General features: G+C 32.4%; 1 protein-coding gene and 1 long non-coding RNA gene across 4 annotated transcripts in view; one reads left to right on the top strand and one right to left on the bottom strand.

Annotated features, from left to right (window-relative positions):
* The first annotated feature begins 973 nt into the window (after nucleotides 1-973).
* LOC148282995 (uncharacterized) lies at nucleotides 974-13,286 on the top strand. The gene is made up of 2 exons (XR_015821954.1): nucleotides 974-1,067; nucleotides 13,143-13,286. It is a non-coding gene; the product is annotated as an uncharacterized LOC148282995 (long non-coding RNA).
* Nucleotides 13,287-15,375: 2,089 nt separating this feature from the next.
* Nucleotides 15,376-17,265, bottom strand: part of LOC148282993 (uncharacterized) — a 155,657-nt gene continuing 153,767 nt past the window's right edge. For all 3 annotated transcript variants that reach the window (XM_088224177.1, XM_088224178.1, XM_088224179.1), the window contains one exon: nucleotides 15,376-16,538. In XM_088224177.1, the coding sequence (XP_088080303.1) occupies nucleotides 16,408-16,538 (131 nt within the window). In that variant the 3' untranslated portion in view covers nucleotides 15,376-16,407. The remainder of the gene's footprint in view (nucleotides 16,539-17,265) is intronic.

Below are 17,265 nucleotides of genomic sequence, written 5' to 3'. Positions count from 1 at the left end.
TTAATTTTCTTTTTCTTTTATTTATTTATTTTATTTTTTATTTATTTATATAAACGCCCAATGGGCATTTTTATGGACACATTTATATATAGAAAATTATCATAATAAAATTAGAAAGACTCAATGGTTTATTGTAGACTTTGTGGGAGTGGAAGCGGGAGAGAGGTGTTTAAAATTTAATTTGATTCAGTGATCGTTTGAAAGAAGACAACTTGTTATCAAAGAAATCAAGACTGGTATGTTGGCAGACCTAAGAATTCTAAGCATAGGGGAATGAAAACCATAGTTAGTTCTATGGTTATCGGTATGAAAGAGTAAGTTTTGTCTGAGGTTTCTAGTTGGGATATTTAATTTTATTGAGCTCTACTGAGCTCAATAAAATTAAATACTCACTCTTTGATGCGCCTGAACTACTGTTCAGGCGCATCAAAGAGTGAGTTGAGAATTTTAAATAGGACTATAAGGTCGGACTTATTTCGACGGTCTTGAAGAGAAGATATATTCATGGTAGTTTCTAACTCATTATGCTTATATAGGTCTCTGGATAAGCCCAACCTCCAGCCTATCTTTCTCAAAAATCGATGTTGAACTGATTCAATATTCTTGATGTGAACATCATAATATGGAGACCAGATAACAGAGGAATACTCTAGGTGCGGGCGAACTAGGGAACATAAGAGAGTTTTAAGGGTATTGATATTTTTGAAGTCAGCTGTGCTTCTGTTAATAAACCCAAGAAGTTTTAAGGATTTATGTATAAGGATTTATATATATATAACATGTTCAATATGAATTGTAAAAGAAAGTTTAGTGTCAAGTATAATACCCAAATCTCATATACTAGACACAGATGATAATATTTCATCTTTCAGTGAGTAGTCGTATATGATTTGATTTTCCAGACGAAAAAATCTCATAACCTTGCACTTACTTAAGTTGAGATGTAGATTATTGGATGAGCACCAGGTGCTAAAAGACAATAAGTCAAATTGTAATAGTGAACAATCGGAAGGGCTGTCAATCTGTTTGAGAATTTTAGTGTCATTGGCAACGGCCAAATCGATGAAGTAAAAAAACATTTTTTATATCATTGATGAACAGATTGATTTTTCTTTTTCTTTTCTTTTCTTTTCTTTTCATGGTCATGTCATACTATATTTATATGCTTATAAACTTATTACTTATTAAAAAAGGAATGGCCCACGCTCAGATGCTGAAGTCTTTGTGGGCTTTTTTCCAATTTATATTATGGCTTAATTTTAAGATGTATTTTTTTAAAGTGTATTTTTGAATTTAAAATTCGATGTAATCCTATGTATGTATTCTATGTAATATGTATGGAAAATAAAATAAAACCGCATATCGAAGATACTCACTTATTTTCATCAAATTTAATTACAGTCCACTCCGCTCTAGCCCTAGGGCTTCGCCCCTCGCTATTTCGCGCCCCACATCCGCGTGGGAATTTGCTTTCCCACCAAACTGCAGTACTTCATTGTTTGTGTACTGATCACCTTACACCTTCATGTAACAGATGTTTAAACTACACTACATTTGGTTTATAAATGCAGTGCCCTATGCACCACTGGGTGTGGCAAGGGAAGTGATAATGATGAAGGTTTATCTTTCCCAAAATAAGTTAAACACATTCGCAGACTCTTTTCTTATTCCTTCTATTCATATGGACTAGAGATTGGCATATTATAGTGCTTAAAATATAGCTTGATTAGAATGACAGCTGTCAAACTAATTTCATTAGTGATGGGAAATTACTGATCACTAATCAAATCGATTTTATCAGTTATTTCATGCAATCATGAAACTCTATTTCCGAAAATTGATTAAAAAAAAACGCAAAAACAAGCCTATTATAGTGTGTTGAATACAATTATTTACCAAAAATAAGACATTTATACTTTTTTCGTGAACATTATCAAACGAATTATTTTTTTATTTGATCAATTTACATTGATCAATTTGTAACATCTCTAATGTTTTTGCAAAATGATGTAACCTTGTAAGAACTCCATTAATAATTAGGTTTATTTTATTTTTAAAGCTGATTTTATATATTTATGTTGATTTATATGTCAAGAATTGTATTAAAAAAATAAATTAACTTACCAAATACGAATAATTTTTCGTGTGTCAATATAAATCACTCCTTAAACGTTACTACAAAGTTATGTCGTCAGTTTTTCTGACAACTGTCATTCTAATCATCTTACATTTTAGGAACTATAGTTATTTAAGAGAAGCTGTAACAGTTGCTGTTTCATAGATTAATTTTTTTTTTTTATTATTTAGGAAAAACAACAGTTGTGATATAAAAATATATACTATAAAAAAATTACATAGATACAGTTAATGCTTTTCCCAAATATAATTTATTTTGCTTCTTGAAACTGTATGCGTCGGCAAAAAATATACTACAAGCAACTGCAGCTAGAGTAAACTATGTGTTCACAGTACTCACATTACAACAGTGACCATAAAGATCTACGCACCTACTCGGAACTTTTATCTGTGAGTCTGCAACAATACTACGAGACCATCATCATCATCATTCCCTTTCCGCACCTAATGGTGCATAGGGTACTGCATTGGTACACCAATCGCAACTTATGCAGATCAACTTTGTCACATGAAGGTAAGAATGATCAGTCTCACGCTTCCGGTACCAGTCCGAGGATTATGATTGTGAAATATTTTTAGTGTAAAAACACCCTTTTAAATAAACATTTCATATCAACCATGTCGGAAATTGAACCCGAGACCTCTTGCATGGCAGGCAAACGCGCTGACCGACTAGGAGACCACAACCCGGTTTAATATTTTAGCAATAAAAAAACAATTCCAATAATCAAGATTGAAAGTGAAAGTTGACCTTATGTTTATTACGTTTGATTCAGTGGTCACATCTGTTGAATAATTTATGAATCAATTGTCAAAATAATAGAATTGCTAAACCGATTCATAGCAACTACACATTCTGTCGTGATGTATTCCGATCACAGAGAAACAATGTCACTAGTAGGTCAACAAATACTTTAGCAGGCCTCGTAGAGTTGTACAATTTTGTATTATTATTCTGTGTCCGGACAGACTAAGAATACGGTTCTATGTGGGAAACAGAACTAGCACCTTCATCATGTCTTTCCTTCATTTCGTATCTCATATATCGTCGCCTTAATTTGAATACAATGAGAGTCAATAAATAAACACTTTACAGAAGACAATAAGAACTTCAGAAATTAGTAATTTTGTATGATACTTGTGTGTAATTGTATCTGTTTTTATTTAACTTAATTATTATAATTATTAATAATACACTAGCAGCTATTAAGCTGATGCGTGATGCATTCCAAGTGTACATGGTTATTAAACATTATACATTGCTGTGTGCATCTAGTTAACATTCACTGAACTAGCACTAATCAATCACTTTCTCGGGAAGGCCATTCCATTTCTCCACAACTCAGTTTGTCAGGAAGTTCTTCCTGGGGTTGGATGAGAAGGAAGTAGTGTTTAGTTTCATGGTGAACATTGATTTCAACTTGGGTACATTATATTGCTCAGTTAAGATTTTGAATGTTTCAATCAAGTCACCACGCTGCCTCCACTCTTCCAGTGAACTTAACCCGAGCTCCCATAAGCGGTTAATCCTTAATTAATTGAATTAAACTTAATAATTAATCCCCAACCTAACTAATTAAGTTAAGTGAAAAACTTTTTTTTATTGTTAAACTTAAATCAAACCTAACCTAACCTAACCTGCAAATAAGAATATTCTCTATCCCCTAGAGCAGTGGTCGGCAAACTCATTAATAAAAAAAGCCGAAGATCTGCATTACGACGATAAAGATTTCTTTTGAGAGCCAAATTTCTTTTCCTTAAACTGTTTCCTCTTCAAAGCCAACGAACCTTATTATGCAGTAAAGATGTCCATATTTACTCTCTGTTATTGAGTTAATATCCTCTAAATGAGCGATATAAAGGAGATTTAACGACAATTGTGATCACCAAATGTATGACATTTGAAATTTTTCACCTCTTGATGAATGACGCAATGGTCAAAAAGCATCTTGCGATTAACTTTTGCTACGAAAATAGAAAAAAAAACCGTTCTCACTTCGGTCTTAGCTCCATATGTTGAAATTGAAATAATTTCATCAAGTTTAATATGATGCTTCTCCATGCATTCGATTTCAGTATTTGCAATATCCTCAATAATTCAAAAGACAATAGTCCTAGGAGTTCTTCTATAGAACCTGTAGACTAAACAATTTGAACAAAATGTGTAACTTGCGCCGAGCCGCATTCGAGTGGCTAAAGAGCTGCACGCGGCTTGCCGACCACTGCCTTAGAGAGTAGTTAATTTGGGGATATTTATTTTTTCCATGGGGCTTATTTTTGCTTCATATATGGCCACAGTAATAATTATGAACACGTGAAATCAAACATGATTTTCATTTAGAACATTAATGCGACCTTAAGCATCACCCAAAACATTTAATTAGGTTGAATTGACCAAACCGTATTAGTTTTATTTCAATTTTTGAAGAAGTTTTATACACCATTGGACGTTTAATCTTTAATCATCAGTGTGGCTATTATATGAAGCAGTGTCGTCGCATTAAAAAAAATAAAATCTTCAAATTAATCACTCTCTAGAGGGTAGAGGAGATCCAGAATACCACCCCTGGTGGCTTTTGGTTCGGCCGTTTCCAAAGGGCTAGCTTTCAACCAGCCAACACGTTGAATGATGAGTTCTCTCATTTAATTAACAAACGGCCTAGCCATTCCGCTGAATGTTGGCATTTAGTGAAAACCCCGGCCGTTCTGTTGCGTGACTGATTTAATTATTTGACGGGGTTGTCATATATCGATATTGAAATATTTCGTTGTACCCGAAGCGTAAAAATCTGATCATCTTACCTTCATGTAACTGTGGGACTTACTTGGAAACCAACGACCACTGCGTCTGACCTACTATCATCTTAAGGACAGTGCAGAAGGTGAATCATGCTACTGTTTTTGTACGTCCTGTTAATGAGGAAGTTCAGTGTTTTTTTTTATAAATTTTATTTGTTAATAGACTGTTAAACTAAGTCAATTTTTTTTTTAAATTTTTATACATCGTATTATCGGCGCTACGATTTTTCAAAGTTTTGTCTTTCTGAAATAACTCCGCGTGTAACGTCAGAGGTTCATTTCCGCTTATTCTCATTCAGTTCTTCGCATTGGTCCAGAAGCGACAAGCAGACCGGAAATCTTCCATAGCTCTCAGATCATAGGTTGATTCACATGAACCAGTGACGTCATTTAAAGTAGTGCGTTTTTATCAAAATATTTTTTATTATTTTTTCTGTACATTTGCAAAAAACTTTGCAGTACAATTTAATGCTCTAATTTTTACCCCACGTCAGAAAACATTTTTTGTATCCAATTTCCCGAAGGGCTGAAGTTCCTCATTCCTGCTTGTAAATAACAAAATAATCAAAACATCCAAAATACTGATGGATGTCGATTGCAGAGTGTAGGGGAAATAGAAGATGACCTTGGTTTGAAGTAAAAAGAACACTATGGACTACTTATTAAAGCAGCAGCACCCTCAGGTACCGGTAGTTCAGTAAGTTCGGCTAAGAAATGTTATAGATTCGATCAGTTTAATTTAGTTATCGCCCGTTACTTTAACGCTACATAACCAAATTGTTTATTTTTCAATATGCAATAATCTTCGTTCTAATTCTGAAGGCACTCTCCTAATACCCATCTGCAATTCCTCTTTCTTCTCTTACTCATATAGTGTCCATGCGGCTCGACTGTGGAATCATCTCCCATCCACCATGAATGGATGTTACTACATTATCTCTGTTTAAATTAAGTCTGAAGAAACATCTCCTTTCTCTTCCTTAATCTCTCCTTCTTTCCTCTTTCTTCTTTTTTCATTTTTCCCATTGGTGATTTAAGGTAATTTATATACAAATACATTTATTTCTATTTTTATATATCTCTAGCTTTTTTTATTTTATTTTCTCTTAAAAATGTTTTAACATAAATTATAAAAATAAAACTTTTATTTAATTGGTTGGTTGGAAGAAATTGCCATTTGGCAATAAACCCGCCAATGTACAATTAAAATTGTGTACAAAAAGTTAAATAAATAAATAAAAAAGTTAAAAATACACATCGAAGCATAGCATTGTTTTCTCCTGTCATTAGAGAACTGGTGTAGGAGCTCCCTGCATCTACAGCTAAAATTCGCTGCGTTTGGTGGAACAATATAGTGCACTATCCATCCCCTGGTGTGTAAACAGGGGTATGATGATTATCATCTATGTAAGTTCAATACTGCATATGAGCAAAAAAAAAATTTATGTTTTTTTGGTGCTTTCAGTTGAATGGGACAAGCCGCATTAATTGGTGCATTTAAGTTTCGAAATTGACCAATAGAGTGCTTGCTCGATTGAATTCAATACCACAAATTAATCATTCCCACTAAAGAGGCGTGTGATACCAAATGTATCCCTAAAGCTGATGAGACATACTCGATTTGCGTAAAAGCAATTCAGCAAATACGCCACAATCAACTTCGTATGCGTAGAAAAAATTGATTTTCTAATATAAATCGCAAGATTTTTTGTCCCTTCTAAACATTTTGACAAATGGTGCTTCCGCGGTATTGAACTTGCATAAACAATAGAATAAGACATACATTTTAAAAATAAAACACAATTCTTACTTGTAATTATTTTTACTACAGAAAAATGTACATGTTCTATATACAAAATCTCAAAGAAAGTATTTTTTAAACTATTGTATCAAACAATATAATAAAATGAATATCTTTGTAACATTTGGCACATAGCTGCATATATTCCATCTAATACCTTGTTTAAGAAATTTCGGTCATGGAATGAACATTTAAAAACAATTTACCACAATACATACATTTAAAAAAATTATGCGGTGTTATGCGATGAACTTTCTAAAAAATGATTTTATAAATCCAAATTTGAGTCTTGGTGTGATTGGCAACTTTTCAAAATTATACCAGTTGGCGACTTTTTGACAAAAAAACCAGACCACATATTAATGGGCATTGGCCCCAGTCTCCGGACTCAGCCCCCTGTGACTTTTTCTTGTTTCCAAAGATGAAGAGGACCATGAAAGGACCATGTTTCGCGACTATAGAGGAGATAAGGACAGAATGACAGAACTGAAGACCATACTAAAGTTGGTACCATGTTTTGAGGATTGGGAAAAAGTGCATTATATCAGATGGTGATTACTTTGAGAGGGACGGTATTGATATTGAGGAATGAATATTTTTTTTTTTTAAATTTCCAAAAATAGAGTACTTTTTAAAAATAAACTTAAGATATAAACACAACAATCATTAATTTTTTTAAAATTGTAAATGAGGCAGTTCTACGGTGTTTTTTTATATATGTTAATGGAAAAAAAAAACTTTTACGCATGCTTTTTTTTCAGTGCTACAATTTTAAATGTAATGACTCCGCATGTGACCTCGCAAGTTCTCGTTGGTGAGTTGTGCCGATTAGTGAGTTGGCTTCCCGTAAACCGGAAATCTATCACAAAACTACCCTTGATTGATTAGGAAGAACTTGTGATGTATTTCAAAGTACTTATTCACTTCCCTCTTTTCTCAATCCAATAAGTGCATATAATGTACTTCTGGATTACTTTCTTTCAGCACAAAGATGCTAAGGCTACCAGATTACAGAGAGCTCCTTCGGACAGCTTTTCTCGTTCGGCAACGAGCAACTTTTCCGTGTATGCGGGCACCGCCAAGGAGACTAATGTCCTCAGATGCGGTGTGCGGTATGTGGCGGGCAAGCTGTAGTTTAAAGTACTAAATTAAATGCCCTTATTTTTACCGCGTGTAAAAAACATTTTTTATATCCAAATTTTCGTAGCACTGAACTTCCTCGTTGATTTTTATACAAGGAAACCTATCCACCATTTTTATTCAGAAAGTTCATTTTACATTTGAATACACATATTAGCAGATTGATTTCAAGCAAGAGTATTAGACGAAACATGTGCAGTTTTCACCAATTTAAATAATAAAGCGACATCTCAAAAAATAACAGAAATAGGAAAAACAAAACAGAAAATAAACTAAAAGTTTATAAATATTCCTACATAGATGAAACCTAAACGCTTCAGGCAAACATTGCAAGCCTCCGTGTGATTATTGTCACTTTGTAATAAATAATTACAATATTATAATGGACTACTTAGTCGTAAACAAGTTTACACAAATAATACTTATATTAATTATACATACATAATATAACAACCACATACTAAATGTTTGGTGTGAATTTTATCACTTTATTTACAAAATAATCTCGCTCACGCACACACTCCACTAAAAATGATGCACACACTAGCTCGAATCTCTCACAATTATCTTTGAGAAAATTTATGTATATTTTTGGAAGCAAATGAGTTTTAAATATTAAAGCACGCAAGTATTTTATTTTAAAGAAATATTATGTGCTCATACCACCAACCCATCTTGAGTGCCACAGTCTAAATGCATCAAATTAAGAAAAACAGCGTTGGAGTTTTCGACATTTGCAATTTTTGACCACATATCAATGTAAAACAATTTACTCAATTCACAGAATTATACATACAATCAAAAAATATCTTTAATTGTCAATTTTGACACTTAATTTATATGTTATGACTGCCACATTTCGTACCACGGCAGTCTTAACAAATTATTAAAGATTATGGATAAAACTTTTTAGTTATGGCAGTTTGGCACAGTGCACTATATTCCAAATTCTATTAAATGTCATAATACTTCAATCAAAACAGTTTTCTTTACTTATGGCACCCTTGACAGGGGGGTGTGATGTTTGAGGTGCTGAATTTAGAAGGATTTTTTAAATCCTTTCAGACTTAAATGAATTCCTATGGATATACGTATAATAAAAGGATTTATTTTAAAATTTTTGATTATTTTTTTAATATTTTAAACTTAAATCAACATTGGGTCTCAAACTGATAATAAATAAACAAAGATCACGAAACATGTGTTATTCGTATGTTCGTCGATGTGTAATCTTACAATATATGTTGATTTAATTACATATATTTCAAATATGATTCACACATTCGCGGACATTTTTTTTTTCATAGGGACCACTAATATGGACACAACCTGACATTCTCATTTTTAAAAATATTTCGCTTTGAAGTGGACCGTAGTAGTTGATCGTTTGAAGTAAATTTTATTTGACTAACATACTGGGACACTTTTGATGCTGACTGGTTTTTATAGGGATCTATTAGAGATATTATCTCCTCCTACCATATAAGTCTCGTCGATGTCTTTTGGACTAACAAATATAACTGTCATTTCCTAAATGAGTGATACAATTTTGACTGCTGTAGCAGGCATAGCCACGAATGTGTCGAGAATAAATTGTACAATGAATCAATAACACAATGTGAAAAATGTATAATGAGAGAAAATCATTTAAAGGATTTTCCATTGTTTTGCAAAAACAACATTTCAGCATTAAATTTTTCACAAGAAATTGTATTGTAAAAGATTCGAGCACAAGAAATAATAAATTATTAAATTTCTAACTAAGAAAACAACAAATTGCCATCAATTATTGTAGCGCAATGGATAAGGAAGAAAGTTACATAAATAATTTTGGAAGAAGAGTATTTTTGCGGGTTTACAAGTTAATAGGCGGTTTCAAAAAAGTTTGTACATGCGGTTTTATTGCTGTCCAATGACTTTATTATTTAATAATTATCGACGTTTATATATTTCTTCATCTGAATTGGCGTAAAATTAATGATGTTTAATTTTATTGTTGATATTTTGTCTAATAATAGTACTTCCAAAAGTAAAAATGTAAAATACAGGCAAATAATTGTTCTAGTAATGCGATTTTTAAGTTGTTGGAAAACAATAAAGTTTCAACGCGTAAGATATACGTCTATTTTCCAATAATATCCAATAAGTTGCAATATGTTTAATAAATAAATGGAAAAACCATAAAATATTCTGTCCCATCATTTCAATGAAAGTGGAAGTTCTTACTTTGTTACCACTATACTGTGGTAAATTTATAAATATTTAACTGTAGGGAGATCGTTATTCTATACTTGGCAACGCCAGACGTAATATTAAGCCGGCATTTGAAATTAACGATTGCTAATGTTGTGCCAGTTACAGAAATTTGGGCAGTGACTGCGTCAGAAAACAGATTCCAAAACAGACTGAAAATTTCAAGTTAAAAAAATTCATTTGGCATTAGTTTAACCCTCCCTCCCCGGTGCGCGGTGATGTGTAGCTAGTACAAATTGCGTCTAATAACTATAATATCTTTATAAATATAATCAATATTGGGTTTAGATTTTCAGTATTCCTCCATTACACATTTACGTATCGACTGAAATAATTTGTTATTAAATAATAAGTACTTATTAGGCACAAAAAAGCATTTTATCGGAAATCGGGGGTAAATTACAAATATCATCAAAAGTATACGCACAGTATACCAATAACACCTGGCGTTACACGTCCACTACATGTCCAGTCACCTACGTGACTGTCACCTCCTGGACTACTCCAGTACTAGCTATTCAGTAGCTCTCGGGAAGTTGGCGCGGGTGCACGTTTGCCCGAGTCGTTAGCGATACCCAATGATTTTTTCATGTTTTCAAGAGTTAGATTTGAAATATTATCATCTTTGAATTAAATTATGGTTAGTTAAAGCAATTCCCTATAAATATTCCATTTTCCCTTTATAAATCTCTTTTTTTTTTTTATGTGTAGTGACTACACAGCACCGTAACGCGCGGGTGTTTTTAGGACAGTAAGGGAAAGGTTAAGCTGATCATGAATTCATTGGCAAGTGAATTGTAGTTTTGTAAAGGAATGTTTTTTTTTTTCAACGTTATTTATTGCTTATTTATATTTGAATTTTGTTACATTTCTTTTTCAATGGAGTTCTGGTATCGTATACAAACTTTTTTTAAACCGCCCTAACACATTTCATATCTGAATCAATACAGTGTATGGTAAAATCCAAATTATAAATTCAAATTGAAAGTACATAAGATAATAAATATTCTATAATCTATTTTTGAAACATCGAAACGATAATTGTGATTGTTATTTTTTTTAAATTATCAGTGATAAAAGTGACATAATGGAAATCTGTGGTTTTTTATTTAAGGTACATAATAGAAACATTAAAAAAAAATTATAAACGCTGATGGCTCATTAAAGTCATGAAATATATTGTCACTATTACAGTTTAAAAATTAAATTCACAAGAAATTCATATTTACACATTAATAAAAATAGAATGTATGATGTAATATATCGCACACCCAACAAGACTATTACAACTCAAAAAATGCTATTCCGAGATACATATTTGAACTTAAAATTTTAATTCACACCTTAATTCATAGCTGGACGAGTCCAAAGAAAATAAGCTACTATGGAAATGTTACTGATGGCCAGTAATATTATTTAAATATTAATAAAATGTCTTCTTTAAGACGGACAGAAAAACTATTTTTTTGTTTAAAATGCTTTATCGAGATGTTCAAATATTTCAAAAGACATTTATTTAAACCGAGCAAATAAACTTTCAAGGAATGAACGCTTCCATATAAAATTCTAACCACGAAAGAATAATTTTTAAATATTATTTAAGTAGCATTTTAATAAATTTAAATGGCATCGGGCGGGGTGATTTTAAATCAGAATAAGCTCAAATGGACGGCTAATTATGTTGAAAATTTTTCAACGGGAAGCCATAAATTTTAAAAACATTAATTATACAAATTTGATAACACTAAACATCTTTAGAGGCAATTTATGAAACAGAAACTAATATTTGTTGTGTAGATTTTAAATGTAAATGCACAAAGATTATTAAAGAGGTTGAAACATGACATTCAGATTCATAAGCATTTTGCAAGTTTTTTATTACACTGAAAATTATTATGACTTAATTAATTTTCAAATCGATGGTAAAATTGCTAAGTGACTGACACCACACTATAGCTGAAGTTGAGATACATGTACCAATCCTCTCAGAGTTTTAAGCTGCGTTGTATGAGCCAACACCCATGAATATCGGATGTGAATTTTGGTGTATATGTCGCCGCCAAATAAATAAATCAGCCACTCAATTGAACGGTTAGACTATTCATTAAATGCTGACATTTAATTTAACGGCCAATGGACGTTTAATGAAAGGGCTGAACGTCGCTTAGCCTCTTAGACTATAATATAAAAATAATAATTGTTTTATTTTTTTAATTTATTTTGTTACGTGAAGTTAGGTGAGGTTGGATTATTAAACAATAATAATAAAAAAATGTTTTTTTACTTGAATAAATCCAATTTAGCCTGGCAGCTTTTGGTTCAGCCATTTCCAAAGGGCTAGCTTTCGACCAGCCGACGCGTCGAACGTGGCGCTATTTTAATTTATTAAACTTACGGCCTAGCTATTCAGTTGAATGCCGGCATTTAATCACGCCGTCCAATTGAGTGGTTGATTTAACAATTTGGCGGCGACACATACATCAAAAGCCCTCATGTACGACATTCATACATAAAATCAACTGATTTATATCACGAAATTGAGTTTATTTTTACTAAACGTTGTTTGGATCAACATTAGAAATTGTTTTAGGTGTTTATCGTACATAACCTCAATAATTTTACATAACACTTGTCTTACCTACAATACTTTGTTTTGGAACTGATTTAAAATAAAATAGTTTTGCTCATTTTTCATTAACCCCGAGGGAGCATTTTATAGAGAAAAAGCAGTTGCTGCAGTTTCGTTAAAAATTAAGGAAACGTACATTGGAAATATTTACACTAATCATCCATAGATGGCATTGTCATGTCTTATGCATGAATTATTTGAGACGTACACGGTACAGCCATAATCACAAAGAGGTTGAAAAAAAAAAACAACCCTCTTGAAAAAATCATTTCATGGCACATCAGTCACTTGGCCTTTTTACCGTCGATGTCTGGTTTTGAAACATTGTTTTGTATATAATTCATACAAATATAATGGAATTTTTCGTCTCGTTACAAATTTCAGTTCGATAAAAGCATATGGAACATGATAAAGACGATCTGGCAATGTGTACATATTATAAATGGCTAAAGGAGATAATTAAATGTATGTCATTGTTTAAATTTCTACATTGGGGCCCAAATTGTGTTTTCACTGACGATTATAGGTATGTAATTAGTTATTACTTTTTGTAGTGAAAATGTTTTGCTCAACAGAGCAGCGCCCATTTCTTCACAATGTGGAAGTAATGTTGTAAATATAAGATTTTATAAAGATTCAATTATGTGGCAAAACTTCTCTGAAATTTTTCATTTAAAAACATTTACATATTTTAAAGGCGCATAATTTGTTCTCATCAACAGTTGTCTGTTTTACACTAATATATTTTCCAATCACAATAATTATCTGTAACATTTTCAATATAGAAATAAAAGATGAGTGATTTTTCATCGCTTTTGCAACATCTCTGAGACAGGTATCTTTAATATGAAATTAAATGTATTTATATAAAAAGAGTATGTAAACTCCTGTATTTACCCAGTAAAACTTTGTAAAAAGGTTTTTAAGTCAAAAATAATTCAATCAAACTACAATAGGGAAATATCACATACTACAAATACCGATAAAAATATACGAAATGGATTTAAAAAAAAATATTGTATGTTCAAAATCAATACGGATATTGGGGAGAAATGTTTTCTTACGTAACTTAAAAAATAAATTATTAAAAAATATGTCACTACAAAAATGCGACATATTTGGCCTTGTTAATTGTGACCTCAAGATTCGTGATTTCAATTTAAACGGTCACAAGAAAAGTTCGAAATTTACACGAATCGTAATGTATTAGGGGCGTGGCCAATGCAATGGACCATTTGTCGGAATTTAAAATTATAAATGAAAAAATATTTTTTTATGCTTTTATTAAATAAGTAGCAAAAATTTTTTTTTTACTGTTTTAAAAAGTTAATTAACATAATTAATCTTTATTGTAAAAAAATATTTAATTTTATAACAAAGGTAACAGTCTCGAAGATGTCACAAATGCGATGAAACTGGTCACTGGATATTCCAAATTTGTGGATATAGTATCATTCGTCTTTTATTTCTACAATAAATTACAATGAACTTCTAACAAGAATTTTCACAAAAAATCTCGATCGTAACATGTCTATTATAATTTTGTGTTATTTGTCAATCAAATTTCATTAATGAAGCTAGCGATGCATATTGACAGTTAAACCTAATGTTACTGTCAGTTTCTGTCTGTCTATAGCCGATTAATTTTTACAGATATTTGTTTTGAAACATCGCCAACATATCCATATATTGCATCGAACATATCCTCACGAAGAGAACCAATGACATCACAAAATCAAGTTTCAGCCGGGACACTAAACGAAATTTCAAAAAAATGCCGCGCCTTCAAAGTAACACACAAAAATAAACTTTCAGCATATAGAATTAAATAGAATAAAAAATAAAATAAGAGACACTAAACTTCCTCTTTGTGAGCATCAACGTGCGCTATGGAAGGTTATAGCAATATGGAAGGTTATAGAAAATACTTTGGAAGATTACAGAACATGGTTCAAGTCTTATCACTGATTTAAAAAACATCAAAAAGCTATAGGAAAGAAACTGAGTTCGTATTTAATACACAATTTGCACCAACATATGAATACAACTATAAAAAAAAACTTACAAAGTGAGTCATCGACACTGCCAAAATAAAACGCAATACATAATTAGAATGTATTCTTCAATCAATTTGAAATTAAACTACCTAATTTAAGAATCACACAAAAGCATATAATACAAAAATAAATTGGTGACATCTGTTGAACAATAAATGAAACTCTCATTGAAATAAGAAAGAAAATGATTCTTTTTATTGATTCGGGTGCTGTGACACATCTAGGAATATTGATTATTTTTTCAGCTTAGTAAATGAAAGAGAAACGAAGCAAGTCTAGTAAACGACGAAAGCACATCGCTCGTTCTTTGGCGAAGATCGTCTGTAAACGATGCGTGTCAGCCGAAATGTCTTTGTGTCATAGCTTACCCGTCACTTTTTTATATATTTCGACCCATGATTTGTTGCAATTTTAATTTGAAGTATCTACAATTAAACATGTACTATGTATAAATGGACGTTACATACAAATCTTAGGAATATAGTTTTGTTAAATATCTTCAACTTTTAGTTAAAAAAAACTGCTTTGGGAACATTGATGTGTACATGTGTTGAACATTCTTTTTGTTTTCGTGTAGACAGTGAAAAAATATCTCGTGCTATAGAGAACTCTCTCGCAGTAAGTGTCTACAATGACTAGAGTATTTCTAATTGCACTGAGACTAAATATTAACTATTCGCTGGTTGTATCATTAGCTTGTCTGCATTTGGCACCGTTTACAATCCTAAGCAAAAAAGGAATGAAGCAAGCCAGAAATATGAATCGTACTTGTCAAATTTATGTTATGTTGGATGAAAATACAATTTTGAAGTTGGAGAAGACTTTGTATACCTGGGCTCCACTATCAATAAAGACAGTGATAGCAGTATAGAAATAAAAAGAGAAATAACAACAGGTAACAAAGCATTGTTCTCTCAGTGACCAAGTGTCCATAGAAAGACAAAAATCATCCTATACAAAACTATCATCAGAACGATGGCATCGTATGGGTGTGAGGCGTGGACACTGACAGCAAAGTCTGGTGAGATACTGGACATCTTTGAGAAGCGAGTGCTACTTAAAATCCTGGGTCCGTGAATTAGATATAACGACGAGTTGTAAATCTATAAAGCTCCCAAGCTCTCTGTACACATCAGCGTAAATAGGCTGAAGTGCGGAAAGGGAAATAATAATAAAAAAATGAGGCACAGAATAATCTGGAATAAAACTTGTTCTATGTTAAATATTTGGTCAGACGTGTTTTTATCTCGCACAATCACAGTTCCCCAGAGCAATGCGTGGTTACGTTGAATGAAACGTTGAATCGTAAATTTAATACAAAAAGCAAGTCCTATTGAAACTCTGCCATCTATTGATTTTTTTTCTAACTAAATATTTTAAAAAGCTTTCGATAAATTTCAACAGATGTCACCCGATTGACAATGTTCAAAACATCCAGGGCAATACATTCATTCACTCAACTCAATGCTCAATTACAGATAATACAGTCCAGGGCTGCGCCTCACCTCCGCCCCCGCCCCCCTCAGCATTGTAATAATATTATGTAACAGTAGTAGTAATTTGTAATAAGTGGTCTAGGGCTGCCAGCTAGGCTACCTGTCGTCCACGGCCTCCATTACAACTTGCTTGAAGGCGGGAAGCCCCTGGGACATTTGGGATTTAATCTGACGACTGCCGATTGCGGCGGTGCCATCTTTGGCGATAAACAACTGCAGACCGGAAGCTGGAAAAAGAAAAGATACAATTGTACAATGTGTATATATGGATGTGGGTGACAGACAAATTTACTCTCCATACTGAAGTGCACAGATGATGGTGATAGGAGCATTAAAAGCAGTAAATATAAATTCTAAATAATGGACATCTTTTTTAACTCTAGATTAGTAACCATTCGTATAGTAGACTACGGGAAACCCGAACTTTTGTTGTTTCGGTAAGTTCCCCCTCTCACTTCTAGTACCTTCCTAAATAGTGAAATTAGTCACCCGCACACATTTATTGCGGATGCGCGCTAATTGGATTGGGATATATTACGTAGTCGTCATCTGACAGACGAAGGGTTAGTAGTTGTGTAACTTTTTATCATTTTTCATTTTTATTTTTATCATGTATTTACATGTACAATTTATATAATTGAAGATTGTCAAGAAGGCACTAGTCCAGAAATACCGAGTAAACGAAAAATTTGCAGCTTTGACCTGACAAAAAACGTCGCATGACGAAATACTTCTAAAAGCGGTGCAAAAGAGCTATTTGTGGTGAACACACTGTTTCTACGCGCAGTAGCTGTACCGTGTAGGTTAATTTCAAAATTATTTTAACACAAAAATAAAACTAAATGTACAGATGAAGGGTTAGTTACACCGTTACTCAAAAATAAGGTTAGAAAGCTAGGGTTAAACAAATAATATTTGTACAGGCTAGATTACACTACCTAGGGAGTTAAGATA

The sequence above is a fragment of the Micrasema longulum genome, unplaced genomic scaffold (genome assembly GCF_059751315.1).
Source record: "Micrasema longulum isolate JH-2025_06_02 unplaced genomic scaffold, ASM5975131v1 h1tg000271l, whole genome shotgun sequence".
NCBI classification, from domain to species: domain Eukaryota; kingdom Metazoa; phylum Arthropoda; class Insecta; order Trichoptera; family Brachycentridae; genus Micrasema; species Micrasema longulum.
The sequence above is the reverse complement of the archived record's forward strand: the minus strand, read 5'-3'. Positions and strand labels throughout refer to the sequence as shown.